This window comes from Micromesistius poutassou, assembly GCF_964030765.1.
Source record: "Micromesistius poutassou genome assembly, chromosome: 14".
NCBI classification, from domain to species: domain Eukaryota; kingdom Metazoa; phylum Chordata; class Actinopteri; order Gadiformes; family Gadidae; genus Micromesistius; species Micromesistius poutassou.
This window is the reverse complement of record NC_140284.1, coordinates 2,859,099-2,879,127: the sequence shown is the minus strand read 5'-3', so window position 1 is coordinate 2,879,127 and position 20,029 is coordinate 2,859,099. Positions and strand designations below refer to the sequence as shown.

The following is a 20,029-nucleotide window of genomic DNA, read 5'->3' as shown; positions in this document are numbered from 1 at the left end:
ACTTATTGGCATCCAGTGTTTTGCCCAAGAGTTGCACCATTGTGGAATAACATCGAGGTTATTAGAAATGTGCCTGCTAGCTTCTTATCTTATCTCATCATCTGTGCAAACAGTTTTTTTAAACTGGTTAAAAACCGTTGGAAACCTTTGTTTGATCAATAGTTTCATAACACATTTTTATCAGCACACGTCCGCCTGAAAGTATTTTTATCTTCCTTCTACGGCGATGACAACAGGCAGCAGACACCTGGCCGTTTGTTTGAAGGCCAAACCGCCGTCATAAATTATGTTCTGTGATGCCAAGACTAACACTCAGACCATTAGTTGATGTTTACTGCGGCCCTGTGTTCCCCAAGCTTGGGGGCTGGGCTTGGGGCAAAGTCATTTGGCTACCGACTCTGGAGGACATGGAAAGTGGGCTCAAACGAGTGTTAAACAATTCAAGTACACTCAAATTAAATATGATACACAAACACTCCCAGACGGAGTACGGGTTACGTAGTCCGTCTGGGAATCTGAGACGGGGCTTTGTCGACTTAAGACCTTGCTTACTTTTAACAGTAACTTATGCTCAAAGACATATTTAAAATTCCCTGCTCAAAGTGTGATGAATGTGATGGCTAAAGGAAACAGGTGTACTTCTTCAAGTGTAGCAATAACTAAATAACTTAGAAGTCACTTATTAAATATTAGTTTTATTTTGTATCATAGCTGTAATACCACTCATATGTAAAATTTCACATTCGACTGATGAAAATGATAACTCAACATGAAGATCCTAGTCTTTGTCAATTTGACACAGAAATATTTTAGTTCAAAGAGTCTAATAAAACCTAAAATCACTCACAGAAATTGTCAAAACAAACAACTTGTTATTCTTTACAGGCGAGTTTAAAGTTGTGATACAAAGCGCTAAGAGTACCGGTAGTTACTGGATATATTTACCATTAGTGAACATAATGGCGTCCACCACACCCCACTAGCTCCCACCCCACTAGCTCCCACCCCCAGTGTCCCCATGGTCATACAGTACTGCAGTGTTGGGCTAAGACCTTATCCATTTGATTAGCTCCCGAACCACCAGATCCACTTGAATCCAAAAGGCACTTATCCCTGTTCAGCATCTCTCCTCCGAACATGATATTTTCTCCCTCTCTCTCTGTTCTCTTCTGCACGCTAAAACAATAGACACAATTCTAACTGATCTCAGCTGAATTTCACTGCAACAGAAAGCTACGTTTTGCTTTGCACCCGTCAATATGTTGCACACGTCGCAACAATCGGCAGACAGATCAGGGAACAAGAACCGAGGAAAGAGAACGTATTTGTACAGAATCATCCTGTATGCACTTTCTTGTCAAGTCCCTCCGCCCATCTGACTTCAAGTTGTATTTTCCACTGTTTAAAGTGGGGGAGTGATAGAGACGTGCCTGGTCGGCTATTCCCAGAATAGGGGAGTGGCGGGGAGGGGAGAGAGGCCACAGGAGAGGAGGTGCAGCTGTTCCATCCGACCCAAAGGGGCTGGATGGGAAGGGTGGTCTGGTCCGGTTGCCATGGTGACCGAGAGATAGAGAGAGAGAGAGAGATAGAGAGAGAGCGAGAGAGAGAGAGAGTGAGAGAGAGCCTTCAGAGACGGAGGTCCTTCTCTCCCAGGGAGGAGAAGCACTGGTCCACGCTGTGGTCCGACACCTCGGCCAGCGACGCCGGGCTCCAGCGGGGACTGTGGTCCTTGTCGATCAGCACTGAGGGACAGACGCGTGAGGAGACCGTCGTAAGGGATGCGTTTGGTGGCCGGACACACAGAAACGATGGTCATCGATTAGTATCGGGGGACAAACAAAGAGAAGATCATTATCAATTAAAAGTGTCGGTGGAGAAACACATGATGTAACTAAAGAACTGTTGCTATTGATGAGTATTGGTCGCCACACAGAAACGATCACAATAGACCTCTGAAGAATAAGTCCCGCCTCAGTCCACGCAGCTTCTCCGCCACCTACAGAGTTTGTTATGTACGATCATTCAAAAACCCCATGTTATTTCCCATAGACATTTGACCGAGGGAACCAGGAGCCTCGGAGGCGGGACTTATTCTTCAGAGGTCTATAGATTAGAATTTGTGGACACAGAAATAATCAGTATCAACATTCCAGAACCCCTGGTTCCATTTTTGCTGCACTTTTTTTTTTTTCCTTCTGTTTTGATAAAAAATTTCAGATGGCTTTTTGTATTTTTTTATTACATGTGTTGCATTTGGTTTCTCCTGTTGCATTATCATGTACTTTATTGTTTTAATGTTGTTGTACATTATTATTATTATCAAGGCATAGTTTCTCCTCACAGTTTCGAGGCTAGTGGGTGCCTGTGAGGCTCATTGAGGCTTAAACCTGACTATCGAAATGTGTTTGACTGGTCGACCTTTACTTAAGAGTACAACACTATGAGAACGATGGAGTCGGCGATCTGGGACACAGCTGAGAAAGAAGGTCAACTTACCTGATCGTACTCCCTCGTAGAAGTCCTTGCCCCTCTGGAGAATAAAGGAAAGATAGCCGTGAGGTGTGTGTGTGTGTGTGTGTGTGTGCGTGCGTGCGTGTGCGGGACTCAACACAGGATTGTCATCAATAGTATCAGGTCATTGTCAATACCCTACAGAGAAATGTTTCTCTATACTCTTGTGAATACAAGGTAACTCAAGTACATTACACAAGTCACTTGTGTATTAGTAATACATAATCATACATAGTCTCTTTTAAAATGTATTGTATTCCCATTCAGAATTAAACATGAATACCTAAACAGTGTTTGGATGTGAATAAGGGTGTATATATTACCATGCAGGCTTGGCATAGGCGGTACTCCATGACCAGCACGTCCTGCAGGCTCATAGCAGCCCCCTGCTCCAGCTGCCTGAACGTGATCTTCAGGGACGTGGGGGACATCCGGGCCAGGCCCTGGATGGAGAGACACACAACATGCTTTTGATCATTTATATTCAGAATTCTTCTTATTTTCCAATGCACATATGCATTGGAAAAGACAGTCTGGAGTCTGCCTGTTAGAAAGAAGCCTAACCTCTACCTGCCCATGGATGGCATTGTCTACAGTTTAAAAAAAGAAAGTTGTTTTGGACAAGTGTCAGATAAATAACTTAATAGTAAATAGGGCCCGTAAATATGAAGGAGTCTATGTGGTATCTACACATCTGGTATTGAACTATGCAAGTCCTTTACAGTCTTCAGTTTTCCTCCCCGTCCGAAATCAAGACAATACTATGAAGAACTATAAATAGAAGCTATTAGTAATTCATACGTGTTAAAATTGAGATGTTTGAAAATCTATTTAGTTTGAAATGTACCCATACCTATGGATAACCATGAAGCAACAAGAATAACATAAATATTGACCAGTATAGTCTCTATAACGCTGTCATACATTTTTAATGCACTGGGAAATCCGTGGGTCACACCACTGTTTATACAAAGCAAACGGTTGACTTCTTCTAGACATTGTTAAGGAGTAGGAAGGGGTGAGAGCATCTTTGAGCTGGGAATCAAACACACCAATCAACTGCTACACCATCCTGCTTTTAAGGACGTATCAATATGAACAGACATAGGCCTACTTGTATTATTTATTTCGAAACCTAGTTGTGAAAGAGTATCCAAAGAGTACAATCACAGGGAATGTCACTCATGTTTAAAACATATGGACAGAGGCAGCGTTTGACCTCTGTACTGCAGCTATTAATACGGTCATTATCATTCTGCCCAGAGCGCCCATGAACAGAGATCTGTCCCTGCAAAGCTCAATGTTTACCATGCTGTGGACCGGAGGTAGGAAGAGGAAGGGGGAGAGGGATAGGGAGAGGGAGAGAGAAAATAAGGAACGAAAGAGACAGAATGAACTCCAAACACATGTTTGAAGTAAATGTATTTTATACATTTTACCATAGCACTGAATATTTCGTACTTTATATACATTTTGTATTTGTTCTCATTTACATGCAATCAATTGTTTTGATTTGTTGTGATGTTATTTTACTTCTTACGTGCTTAGGCAATGCAAATGTATGTTTCCGATGCCAATAAAGTCCTTTGAATTGAATTGAATTGAACGAGAGAAAGCAAGAGCAAAGGGGAAGTAAAAGGAGCAGGGCCCAGAGGAGAACACTATAACAAACCCAGGGCCTGCTCCACACACCGGGAGGGGTTTATTCTACTGTTCTTCACTGGCCTAATCCCACTGGGACCATCTGGGCCTGATTAAGGTCACTATCACTATCACTAATCCACACAGCGGGTACATGCAGGATGAAGACATAAAAGAGCATGTTTGCACTGGTCCATGCACTACTACACTTCTGGCTGAAAGTGTAAGTGAACCCACTGGGGTTCAAACACTAGGAGATTAAGAAGAATGTTTTGGGAGCAAAGTTCTAGGAAGGAGGGTGCATGTTATCCCCATGGTTATGGCCTATAACCTTTGTGATACTCTTCTGATAAGTGTCCCAGAAGCATAACCCTTCTCTTGGAAGCGATGATGATTTATCATCATCATCCACTGCCCAGACAGAGCTCCCCACAGCCACACACACCTCGTCGCAGGTGTCCCTCCGTCGTAACGTCAAAGAGAATACTAAAAGGCACTTAAGGAGGAATACTTTGGGTTCCCTGCCACTTAAATGCTAGTGTAACCTTTCAAATCCCTCAAAGGCTCATGGGTTTGTTGCTGCCCTCCCATCTGCTAACAAGGCAAAATGCTATCCCCGATTAGCACTTAAACGGCCTACCAATTACTCATTACTAACACCTACCATTTAGTGTCGACGGTCGAGGCTGGATTTGCTGTGCCTTGAAGTGACTGGTTGAGACACTGCAGGGTGTTTGACTGCCGCTCAAAAGGTTGGGTTAAAATCCCAATATGCGCATTCTACCTGTAGGCGTCCTTGCACAAGATGCCCACACCCCTAACTGCTCCTTAATGACATGTATCTAGAAAAAATATCAATGTTAGATAAAAGTTTCGGCTAAATCCTGTTATACGAGATGCTTGTCAACCCTGTTTCGGCCGTCTTTTTGTTGTTGTGTGTGGGAATCCAAACGGTTAACACAGATCCCTGCGTGGTTTCAGCTGACAAAACGGTGCCACGGTGTTCGTGATTCAGCGCAGTGGGCCTACCTCAGCCTGCTTCTTGGCAAAGGCAGAGTCGTCTGCTTTGAGGTTCTGCAGGATGGCCTCCACGCTGCCTGCACTAAACAGTCTGGAGGGGAGGAGAGGAGAGGAGAGGAGAGGAGAGGAGAGGAGAGGAGAGGAGAGGAGAGGAGAGATGCAGGTTAGCTTAGGACAGGACTTCCAGAATAAATGACCAATCACAATCACCCAAGAAGTACAATTGTACCAAAATAAAAATAAAGAGTGACTTATTTCTTTATTTCGTACTTCACTTATTCAAATATTTCGTACTTCACTTATTCACACACAAGTCCATGACTTGTGTGAATGATGTAGGTCAGAACGTGTGGTTGTTTGGTGCTTGGTGTAAAAAGCAGAGCAGCTTCAAAGCTAACCTGTTGATGTCTTGCAAGTGCGGCTGCAGCACAAACGGCTTCTCTGCATCCAGGCTGCTCTGTTTCAAGAAAAGCAGGCCAACTTATCCACAACGTATCCATGCCTAGCTAATACAGAGGTATCTGTAGTGATGTAATGTTATCAAGGACCTGCCACCCTTTCGGAATGAAATCAGAAATCACTCCCAACAAATAGAAACCATAATAGCTTTGTACTCATTCTCACACACACACACACACACACACACACACACACACACACACACACACACACACACACACACACACACACACACACACACACACACACACACACACACACACACACACACACACACACACACACACACACGATGGATGCAGTAAACTCCCAAAAACATGACGTGGAGGCCTCTACTGGTTACCTGTGTCTGGTAGGACTCAAGCAGCTTGGACACGTCTTCATTCGAGGGAGATCTCAGACCAACCAGGTCCTGCTCCAGGGCGGCCACCTGTTAACAAGCAACAAGTGACTTGAGATGAACCCCATTAAAACACCCCCGTTTAGCTTCTCACAAGAAGATCAGCCATGGAAATAATACCTCTCTCAGGGTGCATAGGTTGAAGTGAAGGTAGGTAGACAAGACCGGTAGGCCATCCAATAATTAAATGTGGCCCAAATTTAATGACTGAACGGATATATTTCACACCTTTTTTTGTGAGAGCATTCGATTTATTGATTGCTGTCAGGGTGTAATGAGAGTTTCAACCAACTTCAGGAAGTTGCTTGTAAAATGCATTGCCTAACCTAGCTTTAAAAAAGGTACAATATGTAACATTGACACTGAGCGTTTAAAAAGAGTATTGCAGTCCACAGTATTGGAGAGTTGCCTCTGCCGGCCCCTCCTCCCCAAAAGGCTCATGCAGGTTGCCAGGTCCACACTGAATGATCACAAGCTCAGGACGCGCCGAGCCGCAACATTACATTTTGAGACGAGTGCAATTCTTCCATTTTTTCAATGACAAGCAGCCACGAGTTCAGTTGTTCGTCTAAAGTGTACGTTTGCAATTTGTTTATTGTCTGCAAATGACAAAACCAGCTCATGTGGCATCTGTCTTGAAATCCCTCTGGGCTCTAAGCTGTCACCATCATTCACATGCAGCTCCAAGATTAACCTGTGTTCCAGCATGGCCCTGGTCATTATTATATAGCTATTTGGAAAGAGTGCAAGGCTTTTTAGGTTGATTAGAAACAAGTTCAATTTCAGTTCATCCTGTTTGTTTGCTTGCTTCCATGGCTGCAGTATTCTGTGCTTCATACAGTATATGGAAACCCTGGATATTCTGGAGAATACTGCATCATAACACACAGGCTTAAACAATAACAATCCATCCAAAGGAGAAAATACTGGCTTTACTATTGTTTTGAGAGAGAAGCCTGCACCTGCACATGTTTCCACTGATAAAATCGTGGTCATTTTATGATAAAGTACAGTACATTTGTCACTTATTAGCTCCTTTAAATATCTTCTGAAATATTATAAAAATAAGTACATTTATGAAAGTAGAACTTCTCAGTATTCAGTAGACAAAATGTTAATTTGTTACAACAGCATTATTTACATTCCCTGCGACTGACTTTAACAGTGACCAATTATTTCTCCATCCTTGAAACAGCTCCAAAATACAAACGTGTGACCCCAAATGACCTCCATCTCCTGCTGTTGCGACCTCACACAGAGGACCCCCCCCCCCCCCCCCGCCCCCCAGCCCCCCAAGATGAACAGCAGCTGCCCTCTGGCCAACTCCTCCATGTTGGCTCAACTACACACTGCTAGCCTGGGGCAGACATGCAGCGACTCGGCAGTTGGCGGTCACAACCCCCCACCCACCCCCCCCCACCCACCACCACCGCACCCTCTCTCTCTCCTCCAAACACCCTTAATCCCAGAGGAAGAACAGTTTCTCAATCATATTCATACAATCATAAGACACATGGCATATTAATACTGCCGGGGTTTGATTCCCAATGGGGACCACCATGCTAAGAATGTATGCACTCCTGTTGTTATGAGTCACTTTGGATCAAGGTGTCCACCAGAAGGAATATCCACCACCACCATCAACAATGAAATACACAGGTTGTTGGGGCTGGAGATCACATGACACTGTGCAAAAAGGAAACACGACTAGTAAAGCATACAAGTGCATTTACACTATTTACACAGTTGAAGATGATGGCAGTAGAGACAAATATTCCTTGGTATATTCCTACGAGCAAGCGCCCTAAAACGACATCCCGAGGATCCCAGTAAGGTAACAAACTAGGGGTGTGACGATACACTAAAGTCACGATTCGGTACGTACCTCGGTTTTTAAGTCACGGTTCGGTATGTTTTTCGGTACAGCAGTTTTTTTTTTAGTTTTTTTTATTAGACCCGTACCGAAAAATTTCGGTAGGAATGAGTGTATCATTACACCCCTATAACAAACACTGGTACCTTTTGAGACTCCACAAAGTGACTGGCCACGCCGGCCCGCTGCACGTCCCGGCCCTTCAGGCGGAAGCCTGTGAGGGCCAGGAACATACCCAGCTTCCCCTGGAGCCGGGGCAGGAAGTACCCCCCTCCCACGTCGGGGAAGAGGCCTGTTAGAACCACACGCACGCACACACGCACACACACACGCACACACACACACACACACACACACCTTTTTAAAACACAAACCAAACAGTTTACACTGTGCAGTCATTTAGTTGCTTTCCTGAAAGAGAAATGATTTCATGGGTGTACAGAGATAGTAGTACAATATAGTTCAATAATATATATATATTAATAAATATATTAAGGAGTTAACAGCTGCTACTTGGTCAGAGGAAAACGATCACGACTGCCACTCAAACCAAGCAGGTATTTCAGTGATGTCAATGACAGATAACATAACAAATGTAGGCCAGTATGACACAATCCCCTGCCCGCCCCCCCACTGTGCATCGACTAAAAACACGTTCAGCCAACAGTGTCTACCATCAACATCCAAACCGTTTGACTATTTAAAAGCTTTCAACAAAATCTCTTGCCATCAGTGCTAATCCGTTAGTGGTTTACCAATAATTGCAGTTACTTATTTCTCACTTGAACATAATTCATCTTCAGTTTTTTTCGTGGACATTTTATTGACACTCGAACAGAGCATGCCATTAAACAACACTGGATTTCGTGCCTGCGTGTCAAGGCGGGATACGGGATTGTGTTGGGAAGAACAGAGTACAGATTAAACGGGATGACCTCATTCTAGGCAGAAATGTAATATCATAAATGTGTCAGATTACGGCAAACGTGGAAGGGCTGGGTTAAATCTCTTAATCCAAGGGTTCAATGGGTTAAAAAAGATGCTGCATAATGCCCCTCTCTCCCATAGTCATGTCCCCCTGTGTGTGCGTGTGCGCGTGTATGCGTGTGTGTGTGTGTGTGTGTGTGTGTGTCCCAAAATCAATGGGGGAAACCCGTTAGTGTGGTTCTTAATTACATTCAGATTATGTAATATATCGTTTCTGAGAATATTCTGGCAAAGGCTTGAAAACTCATCAAAAATTCAGAAAGAGCACTTCCCAAATCCATTATCCATGTTCAGTGGATTTAATAGTCACTTACTGGAAGGAAGGGGACATTAACTGTATGATGAATTACTTGGATCCATTTTACAGCAGAAAACAATGTGAAAAGAACACAAACGAGCAAAAAACATGAACACTATTGGAGTTGAAGATATACCCAACCTTGGCAAGTATTATAAGTGTTAACTACAGTATTATAATACTGTACACTGTTTATCCAGTCGTATTGATCGCCACAAGATTGATGGAATAATAATGGAAACAACAGTTATCATCACCTCGATACCTCTTGATATGATGGCTCCCATAACGAGAGACCCCTTAGCATTAACAAGGGGACGGTAACAGATTACACCAAACGTCCATATCTCCCAGCTAGCAGTCATTGAAAGTCATGGGAGTGTCTCACAATAGCCTGAACACTTAAATAAAGAAAACTAGTGACAGCAGAACTAGAGAGAAGCCACGTATTAATATTGACCAGCCACTGACTGTGAATTCAGATATGTCATTAAGGAGAGCATCCCTAGAGCATCTCGCTCTAGGGATCTCTACAGGTTAGGCTTATGACTGGTGACTCTGTTCAGGAGTAAAGCGCATTTACTCTTTGGTGATAAAGAGTAAAGCACCTTAACCAATAGAGTCCATTGGTTAAGGCGCTCTACTCTTTGGTGATAAAGAGTAAAGCACCTTAACCAATAGAGTCCATTGGTTAAGGCGCGCTAATCCTGGACAGAGTAACAAGGAAGCCTAACCTGTAGAGATCCTCTCAGAATAAAACCAAGCATATTGAATAGAGTCTATTCAGTACCCGTCTATTGAATAGACTATACTGCCCCTTTTTTACAGATTTGTTTTATTCAGAATCCCTGCCTATGCTTCCTTAATGTTCCTTGCTGAACTTCCTTTGGTGCAAAATTGAAGGTGAGTCATAAATCAATTACACTTGAAACCTACTGGGTTGCCCCTAACATATTGTTGTTTCCCAAAATAAATTGGCCATCACGAAAATCTTTGTTTCTAGCAGGAAGACCATATCATCTAGTGCAGAGCATAATTAGCTGTATGCTTCACTGAAGATTGGTCCATAAGCTGCCCTTGATGGGGAATTAGCTAAACCAGTCAAATATGACTTGGTCGTTCATCTGAGACAATGCGCCTTAGTTGAGCAAATACATTGATTTGTAACACATTCATTGGGTTGTTAAAATGTGATGAGTAATTGCACCGCAGCTGTGTCTCTTGCAATGCCCACATTTTCAATGCAAATCGGCTTCATTTTATTTCAATATATCGCAAACGGTTTCAACCACCATATTTCTGCCTAAGATCCCTCAATTCAGATAAATTGTCAACATGATTGTCAGCATGATTAATATTAATGCATTGTTTTTCTGCTAGATGTGCTTATACAGTATTTCCCCTAAACATTATATTAAATTGCAACGGTCGGCAGCGCATGTGATTATGAGAGTGCACTTGCTCATACATAATAGATGAGCTGAACCCCTGCTGCCAGTGATAGCAACAGACATGGACCCCTGTGTGTGTGTGTGTGTGTGTGTGTGTGTGTGTGTGTGTGTGTGTGTGTGTGTGTGTGTGTGTGTGTGTGTGTGTGTGTGTGTGTGTGTGTATTTATTTGCATGTATGAGTGAATTTGTGTGTCTGTATACAATTGTCTGCATATGGATGTGTGTGCGTGTGCGTGTGTGTGCGTGTGTGTGTGTGTGTGCACGTGTGTGTGTGTGTACGTGTGCTCACCGATGGCCGTCTCTGGCATTGCGAACACAGTCTTCTCTGTAGCCACCCGAAACCGGCCGTGCACAGACAGACCAACGCCCTGCAGGCAGAGGAGAGGAGGAGTCAGCTGTGTGTGTGTGTGTGTGTGTGTGTGTGTGTGTGTGTGTGTCTGTGTCTGTGTCTGTGTGTGTGTGTGTGTGTGTGTCTGTGTCTGTGTGTCTGTGTGTCTGTGTGTGTGTCTGTGTGTGTGTGTGTGTGTTCGGTCACAAGGAGAACTGGCTGGACGATACTTTCGATTGATGAGACGGTGCCGAGAATGTTCGTTTGCGCGAGAGGCAGAGGGGACACGGCCTGCACGGTTGCCATAGGAACAAGTATCTGCACATACCTCTGTGCATAAAAGAAAAAGGTGAACGACAACCTTGGAGTTTGTGCTCCGTGTTTAGGAGAAGATATAAGGTGTCACAATTAGTGCACCCAGCCCACCACCACCACCACGGTCTGACCCTGTGAAAACACACGTGTGGCGTCCATCACGGCATCACTCATGACCTCGAATGAGATTATCACACGCACACACACACACACACACACACACGCACACCTATAGACACACATGCACACATCCAAATGCAGACAAGTGTATACAGACACACAAATTCACTCATACATGTGCAAATAAACACACACACACACACACACACACACACACACACACACACACACACACACACACACACACACACACGCGCACACTTCAAGGTGCGACCGATGGGTCAGGCGCCGGTCAGGTCAATACCGTCCAATAGGTCGACCACAGTGATGGATGGACGGGCGGGCGCGAGCGGCATGCTAAACCACCGGCGCGCACCCCTACCAGCCGATGATTCACGCTCGCCATCGCGCAGCACGAGGCACGAGGCAGGGGAACGAGGTGCAACGAGCTGAAGCACAAAGACAACAACAGGAGTGGAGGAAGCCGCGTCAAACACAACTTGTGAATGCGGTGCCCTGGCAACTGCTTCCTACAGTCAGGAAGTAGGAGGCCAACTTTTACAAGTTTAAAAAAGTATATTTCAATCTTATCACCGTTAAGAGTCGGGTCATCAATTGGATTTGAGGGGGGGGGGGGCGGGGGTGAAAACAAAGGGAATCCATGCATTTGAATTTGTAAAACTAACTTTGAATAAATCCCATACAAAATGGAGGACTCACAAAATTGGCAGGAAAAAGGGATTGGGATGGATCAGATAGGACTAGCTAATGTGACAGCCTGACGATAATATAATGCGATCTGCATTGATTTCTCTAATCAATGTGTATCATGAGCCAAAAAAACGTCCAAAGGTTCGCACTACTGTGTCATCTTAACGACCAGCAGAACTGACAGATAAACGGACTGGTCCGAGTGCATTTCCACATTACGGTGGAAAAAACTATCTAAAGGCCGGGGAACCTGACCCAGAAGTATGATGGATAGATCAGCCTACCAGCCTACCCCGGGCACTGTAGCAATAGGGGCCCTTAAAGTATGTCAAGGTCATCCGACAGTCTGGTACACCAAGAGGATTACAAACCAGTGAACAGCTACTTTTGTCCCAAAAATCTCCAGGCTTTAACCTTCAGGCACTACACCACCCACAACCACAACCTGTTCTAGGGACCACACCATCATCCTTGGCCACTACTATGTGAGGCCTGGAGTGAGTCAGAGCTTCTCAGCGGAGAGTCCATAACGCTCCCTCTGCTAAGAGGACGCAGAGAAGGTCAGAAATCCAGCAGGTACTCAGTGTGCCACACTGTTGTTTTTTAGGATACTGAATAAAGTCGTTATGAAGGTGATAATGGATTATTCATTATTGTAAGAGGGCAGTTGCAGAATAGAGTCACAAAATCACAAGCGCACGGGAATAGATAGACTTTTACATTTTCTTCTTTGGATTTCATGATGTTATGTCATGATGCTACCATACACACAGTGATGGGGGTGGGCAGGAGATGATCAGAACGTAAACAACTAGTATCTTTCTTTACTGTTATAGTAAATGTAGATCATGTTATACCCCTCAATGATCTCACAAAGAGATAACTTGTCCACAAATCAGTCCCATCACGCTGTCAGCTCCAGGTCGGTTAAAGATTACGTTTAAAGTCAGCCGTTGAAATGTAAGCAAAGTGAAGCGACCCCTTCCTGAATGTTCTACACAGATCTGATCGTCTTCTTCCAAGCTTGTGAATGTGTCTCCAACCTGCACAGAGGATATTTGGTATTTACTATTGACAGTGTCTCAGTGTCTAGTATCGGTAGGCCACAGTAGGGCAAAAAACAAGGGGAAGCAGCGGAAAACAGAATAATAAATCAACAGACTAGAGGGTGGATGGGGAAGATAAATGAACAAAGTGCTAAACAAAGCCAGGCCTTACGACGGCGAAGGCACAATAACACATCACTCACAGCGAACAGGGTTAGGATGTGCTTGGGGTTGATGGAGGGCTGAATCTGACATTCCTCTGGAAGATCATGACCATACAAGCAGTGGAACCATGCAGACCATGACAAGTCGTGTGCCAACCTCCATATAAGACCGGGTCCACAGAACCATACAACTGGATCCACCTTCCTGTTGACGTGTTTACCAATAAATCATGCTCAATACAATTCCAAGAATGGTGATGAGAATCTATGCAAGTGCAAGTCAGTGCGAGTCAGATGGGCTACAAAGATCCCAGAAGATGAGAACTTTTAACTTTGGGATAATGGACAGAGAGAGACGCACATAATCCCCATCGGTGTCTATTTTTGCCTCCTCTTCTGTCTTCCCATTGCCCACGCCGAACATGATCCAACAAGAACAGCTCTCGTTTCTCCTGGGAAGTCGACATTACAAATCCTAACAAACCCAGGACAAATTGCCAATCAATTGCTTGCAGCTTGTATGCCAAGTCTCAGAGAGAAAAGCCCCAAACCGTCTATTCTGGTCTCTTGTTATAAAAAGACGTGGTCTCACGATGTGTGTTTGGAGAGTCGATGGGAATGAAAAGAAAATCCTCCTATTCGTGATTCAAGTTGTAAGAAAAGCCGATATGGCTTTGTTGATTCTATCCATCTTTCTATATAGAAATAGGTCAAATTGAATTCAGTGTAAAAAATGATCATCGAAAATAATCAATAATCATGATCAGTGGGACTTGAGCGAAGGAGACGTTTCCATATATTTAATCAGGAAGACGAATCTAGGCCCTCGGTGGCTAACATGAGGCTCCACGCGCCATGGAGTGACTAAACCTGCCAAACTGTGCTACACGTCACTCCATCTCTTCTCTTCTCCTTCCACCCTGTTCTCTTCACCGTCGGTCCCATTAAAAGGCACAATAAGCTATAAACATACATATGAAATGAGAAAGCCACTCAGAAGTAGAACCCCCCCCCCCCACAGATCTGCCTGGGGTTGGCCTCAGCTGCGTCTCACAGGACTGACTTGACGTACGATATAGATCCACACTTTTACGGCCTTGCGTTTGGAGGGCTACATTACCGAGAAGAATAGACCATCTGCGGCCTTTCGCCCGACCACAAGCGGGCTAGTGGCATGGCCCGCTCGGCCCCCCGCCTCCCGGGACATTTAGCTGTTCTCTTCCCTATTCTGGTCAGGTTTATTGGTAGAGGCCCCCCCCCTATCCCGGTCTCAAAGAGGCCATGGCTGGTCCACATTGGGCCGCCCTGATTCTATACGCTAGCAGGGTGTATAGTTATTAGGGAGCTGATGATTCAGTAAAGCTGATGATTTAGTAATGTATTGACTTAGTGCTAAATAGACTATCGTGTGCTTCTTGTAGCAGAACTGCAAACAGCTGCTTTCCTCTGCTGCAAATCATAAGCGTTTTCCTGGGCTGAATGCCAGGTGAACAACAACCAGAACATTTGGGCTAAGGTTTCTTGTGCCGGCTATGTCAATATGTATGACTTCTTATAAACTAAGCAATTAATCTAAATTAATCAATTGAAATAAATCAAATGAATAAAAAAAATTACGGGAGCCATATAGTTTATTGAGGGAGACTTCCTGGTGGAACAGGGTGTCAGGTGTGATGGGAAGACATATGCCATAAAGAAAACAGAACTGCTACAGTAAACAACATTGCATAATGTGCTAGAGAGCTCCCTGCACCAGAACACAGAACACAGGACCGGCAGCTTGTGAGTGTCTGCAAGTACCTTGCTGGTTCCCACATAAACAGATGGGGTTGCCAGGATGTTATTAGTTTACGATGTGAATCTAAATTGAGATTAACTTCCTTCTCAATAAACTGTGAACACACACATGCACACATGCACACGCACACACACACACCTGCCTTTTCTCAGTCGTATAGATAAAGAGTGCCAAGCCTTGAAAGTAAGTTACTCTGGACGGTTGGGGGGGGACGCCTAAGGGTACCAGGTTTGATCCCTTATGTGTGCAGCCTTCCGGTAAGTGTCCTTGAGTAAGATGTCTAGTCTACCCCCTCCTCGCTCCTCCTCCTCCTAAGTCTGTTTTTCGATTTAAGCTAAATAACTTAAAGGGAGTCGGCTACATGATACTGTAGCTGCCAGGAGTATCTACTGCACAAAAGACAAAAGACCAGCTCCAACCGCTCTGACGTACAGTACAGCCAGAAGAGCCAACCCGTGGGAAAACGCTGTCTGCACTACAGACGACCAAGGCCAGACAGTGCAGTCTGACCGGCCGCTGCCTGGAGGACAGCGCACACCTTGGTCACCTAGCAGAGCGCGTACAGCGGCACTGGCTGGCTGTGAGGCTAACCTTTGCACCGTCAGCGCGATGCAACCACACCCAACACAGTTCAGCTAACAACACACACACACACACACAGGCACTTTAATTTCATGCTCTCATTTCCCCTCAATAATTATATTAAATATGTAAAATAATACGTTTGCTCCATACGAACAAAAGTGTGTAGATCTCTCCCTCTATACATGCACAACCTCTGAAAATAGGAGTACAATTTGACAGCTTGGACAGCGATACCAATGCTAATTTATTTTCACTGCCTTCCTATACGTGGGTCTTTCTAGTGATAGCTGGTTTACCCATTAAACTGTATGCAGTGTCTTTTACTGCATGTAATTTCGCTTTCGGTCCAATAATGGCAACATGTAGCCATTATCAGATGCTGACCCTAAGCCATACGTCATAAATCCAGCCGTTTGTCATTTACGGACTTTGCAGCATAATTCCCCTCTCTCCAATTGTCTCATGCACTTTGTCGTGTCACCCCTGTGTGCGTGCCTTTGTGTGTGTATGTGTGTGTGTGTGTGTGCGTGTGAGTCTGCGTGAGTCTAAGGGGACACGTCAAGATAATAAAGTGCCCAGCACAAATCATTGTTGGATTTGCGCAAAGGGTGGGGCTTTTCTGCCCCCCCCCCGCCCCCAACTCTATGACTCACACAGGCTCCTCGTCCATCATCCTCATCATCCTCATCATCATCCTCATTCAGTGTGTCAAAAGGCCAAAACATGCACAGACACATTCACCCTAAAAAACCCTATCGCCATCGAATGCCCTTTCTTCTGACCATGTGCCTGAAAATAAAATATGAAGAATTGCGAACCATAGTCAAGGTCACCCCAGCCAGGGTGAGAAATTCTTCTTAAGATAAGTGGAAGAAGCTAAATATCCACTCTCATCTGGGGGACAGGGTATGCATGATACATACAAACATTAGTACTAGAGAACACACGTTAACATTAAAGGCACATTCAATGCTCTGTGTCCGTGTATCAGAGCTATAGTTCTGCATGGTTTTGCAGAACAAGTCTGACAGTGAAGGGTTAGAAGAAAAATAAATATAGGCGAGTGTCTGCAACATGCTCCATAAGATGTCATCCCGTTTCAACCAATCGTTGCCGACCTCACAACTGGAGGGTAATAAACAACCGGTGGGAAAAGACATCCCGTCCTCTGCTGCCCCCCGCAGGCAGACAAAGATAATACATATGAAATAAATGCTGATTGTGATGGGTGTGAGTGATTTCGGGTTTTTAAGGGCGATATAAGGTCCAGGTTATCAATCAAACAAAGACACAAATGTAAAAATATATGGCAGAATTTGAGCAGCATATAATAAAAAATACTCACCCCACCCATGGTTATCCCATCGATAAGAGCAATATAGGGTTTCTTATACGTTCCTGAGAAATAGAAAACCAACACTTAAAACACAGGGTAATATAACATACTTGTAGCCCTTTAATTTATTCAGGATGATATCTAGCCTAAAAAGGTCCTTTTACACCAGATGCTTAATGAATAAAATATGCAAAATTTACGAAATTGTCACATACAAATTATTTACACTTGCACAAAAATTCTAACATTTTCCAATAATAATTGCATCTGCAAAAACTGATAAAATGACATTCCTTTTACCAAAATATCCTATATTCAAAGGATTAAATTATAATGGCATTTTCTTTTTAATCCAAGATTAAAATAGTGTAGCAAATGGCTGGGGGATTATGCTGTTCATTCTTTAATGCATCCATATTTTAAATCAAATCTACCTCTGGGTATAAATAAAGTTTTCAAATCAAATATTTTGGAGGCGTTTTTGAGGTTCAACCCCAATTCGATATAACTAATAGTTGGCTATCTCTCTCTTTGAGAAGGTTGGTATCCAAACCAAAACAAAACACCTTCTTGTTATCAAGAGCAACCTATATTCATGTCCTACATTGCAAGTAGACATCACATTGTACAGTCCCCCATTCAACTCCATGATTTCTAATTATTTTATTGACGTGGGAAAATAACAGGTAATGGCGACCAATGTAAAAGGACCTTTAGTATGTTCATAAGCAGGTGTCGGTTACCTATAGTGTTGTTCAGAACATATTCCTCACGGAAGAAATCCTGCGCTAGAGAATCTCCTGACTTCCCTGCCTCCGTGACCGCTAGGAAATGAAATAACAACATTGGAACGTGTTCGGAGATCGATTTCAGAAATCCATGGCATGCGAGTAACATGCAATTAGTTTGGACACTTTAACCCAAAACGATTTACAGTGGAATCCAGAGACATGTCATTTATGTGCAGTAGGGGTTATTGGTATCTTGCTCAAGGTTAGCTACAGATTAGGACACAGACATTGGGGATCAAACCCAGTGCACTTTTGGCTGGTAGTCTCTGATAACCCCACCTCGGATAATATAAGGAGAAGGACATAAAAATCTGAGGTGGTCGACTACTGAATATATCTTATAATAATATCAGTCTGTAATAAAATCAGAACATGTCATTAGTCTATCCACAATATTAGGATGGGTGCCGTGTGTGTGTGTGTGTGTGTGTGTGTGTGTGTGTGTGTGTGTGTGTGTGTGTGTGTGTGTGTGTGTGTGTGTGTGTGTGTGTGTGTGTGTGTGTGTGACCTATGATGTCTCCGCCGGCGCAGAAGGCCCGTCCCCCGGCCCCTTTGATGATGACAATGTCCGTCTGCTCATCTGTCTCCCATTCCTACGACAACACAGTCAACAGACCACATACTTTAGATTGACCTACAACACAGAAGACACGAGCCATAACAAACACACCATACCCAGATTACTATTGTGCAGTACAATAATTAATTGAAATATGCTCATCAGCGGCTGTGCAGGAAGCTTCTTTCAACAGCTCTGGATACAGATGCACATTATCTACTGCCTGTTTTGAACTTTGACTTCTGTGTACCTTGAGCTGGGGGTAGAGCAGGCGGGTCATGGTCAGGTTGAGGGCATTCAGGGCCTTGGGCCGGTTCAGGGTGATCACTCCCGCACGGCCCACCTTCTCCAGCAGGACCTCTGGGGCCGAAGCACTCGACATCTGCTCCATAACGGAGTAAGTCCACACAGCAAAGGCTCAATCATGGAGGAGAGGTCAGAGAATCACTGCATTCAAATCTGACAGGGAAGGTGAAACTTAAATAGGTACAAACGTTTCATGTGCCCATTTCAGAAACACAATAAAACGTTGTCAATTGCTAATTTTATAACACTGCTGAACAGTATTGTATTGCAATTATTCTATAAAGTAACCTTGTAACTTTTCTTGTGTAATTAAGCAGTAACACCAGCTAATTTACAGTGAATAATAAACAAATGTAGGTCAAAGGTCGAATATGATCTCAATCACTGCAGGAAAAGCAAAAAACAAATGTACACTTACCATGTGTGCTTGTAATCTTTGTAGTCTACAGATGGACCTCAATCTAAAGAAATACATGATAAAATAACTATCTGGAGAATATAAAGCCAAATTATTGAAATGTCTATAATTACATAATTGTGAGTATCTATATATCTTAGTAGCAATAGAAATGACTGAGAATAAGCATTGTTGCATGAAGTCATCAATAACCATCCAATAATGCGTTACATAGCTGTATGTTTAGTGAGACGTCTGTTATCAGATCATTACTACTAACAATTGACAGTCCCTAGCAACCTTCAAATAGAGAGACCACCTATCTCATTTTAAACTTCATGTAGCTTTGAAGCTTAGGCAGCATGGGCATGCATAGAGGAGACATGCATGAAAAACCTTCGATACCAAATTAAACATTACCCCTATACAAACCTGTAAGCGGTATATAGGATAGGTGGCATCATGCTTTCATTCGTATGTATGTATGACTTCTTGTTGTTGCTTCTGCTGTCTCGTAAAGGTACATTTACTTCCTGAAACACACGCTTCTGATTGGCCATTGAAAACGTCATCGATGAGGGGCGTGTGAACAATCGAGCAAATAAGAATCGAGGCTGGAGTGCGGCCATGTGCACACTGCCATCTATCGGAGAGAGGCGGGACTTCTTACATTATTGTCTTCCTAGTTTATATTGACCAGCTATGTTACAGTTGTTCTCTGTATTGTTTACGTTGTTTTAAGCAAGGACTGGTGTACACCTGAGTATACTCAGGAACGTAAACTGTATGATATTATTTGTACACCTTTTTCATTCATCACAACTAAGGCAGTAACTCTATTTAATAAACATGTAATCTGGACCTAAGCATCAATTCAGAATGTCACAAAATCTGAAGTAGTTCAAGTTCAAGTTCTTTAGTTAGAAATATGTT

The 20,029-nt window shown here is 43.6% G+C and overlaps 1 protein-coding gene across 2 annotated transcripts; it reads right to left on the bottom strand.

The window, feature by feature from the left end:
• Nucleotides 1-678: 678 nt before the first annotated feature.
• On the bottom strand, nt 679-19,626 carry hibch (3-hydroxyisobutyryl-CoA hydrolase). Of its 2 annotated transcripts, none has more exons than XM_084478822.1 (14): nt 19,529-19,626; nt 19,118-19,160; nt 18,644-18,775; nt 18,343-18,427; nt 17,787-17,867; nt 17,053-17,105; nt 10,930-11,008; nt 8,051-8,196; nt 5,975-6,061; nt 5,571-5,629; nt 5,182-5,263; nt 2,835-2,954; nt 2,497-2,530; nt 679-1,742 (listed from the first exon to the last, which is right to left on the bottom strand). In XM_084478822.1, the coding sequence occupies exons 1-14, from the start codon at nt 19,558-19,560 to the stop codon at nt 1,627-1,629; spliced, it is 1,149 nt and encodes a 382-aa protein (XP_084334948.1). In that variant the 5' UTR covers nt 19,561-19,626; the 3' UTR covers nt 679-1,626. The 2 variants fall into 2 exon arrangements, with proteins under 2 accessions (XP_084334948.1, XP_084334949.1); XM_084478823.1 differs by having other exon boundaries at nt 18,644-18,840; nt 19,529-19,588.
• Nucleotides 19,627-20,029: the final 403 nt, after the last annotated feature.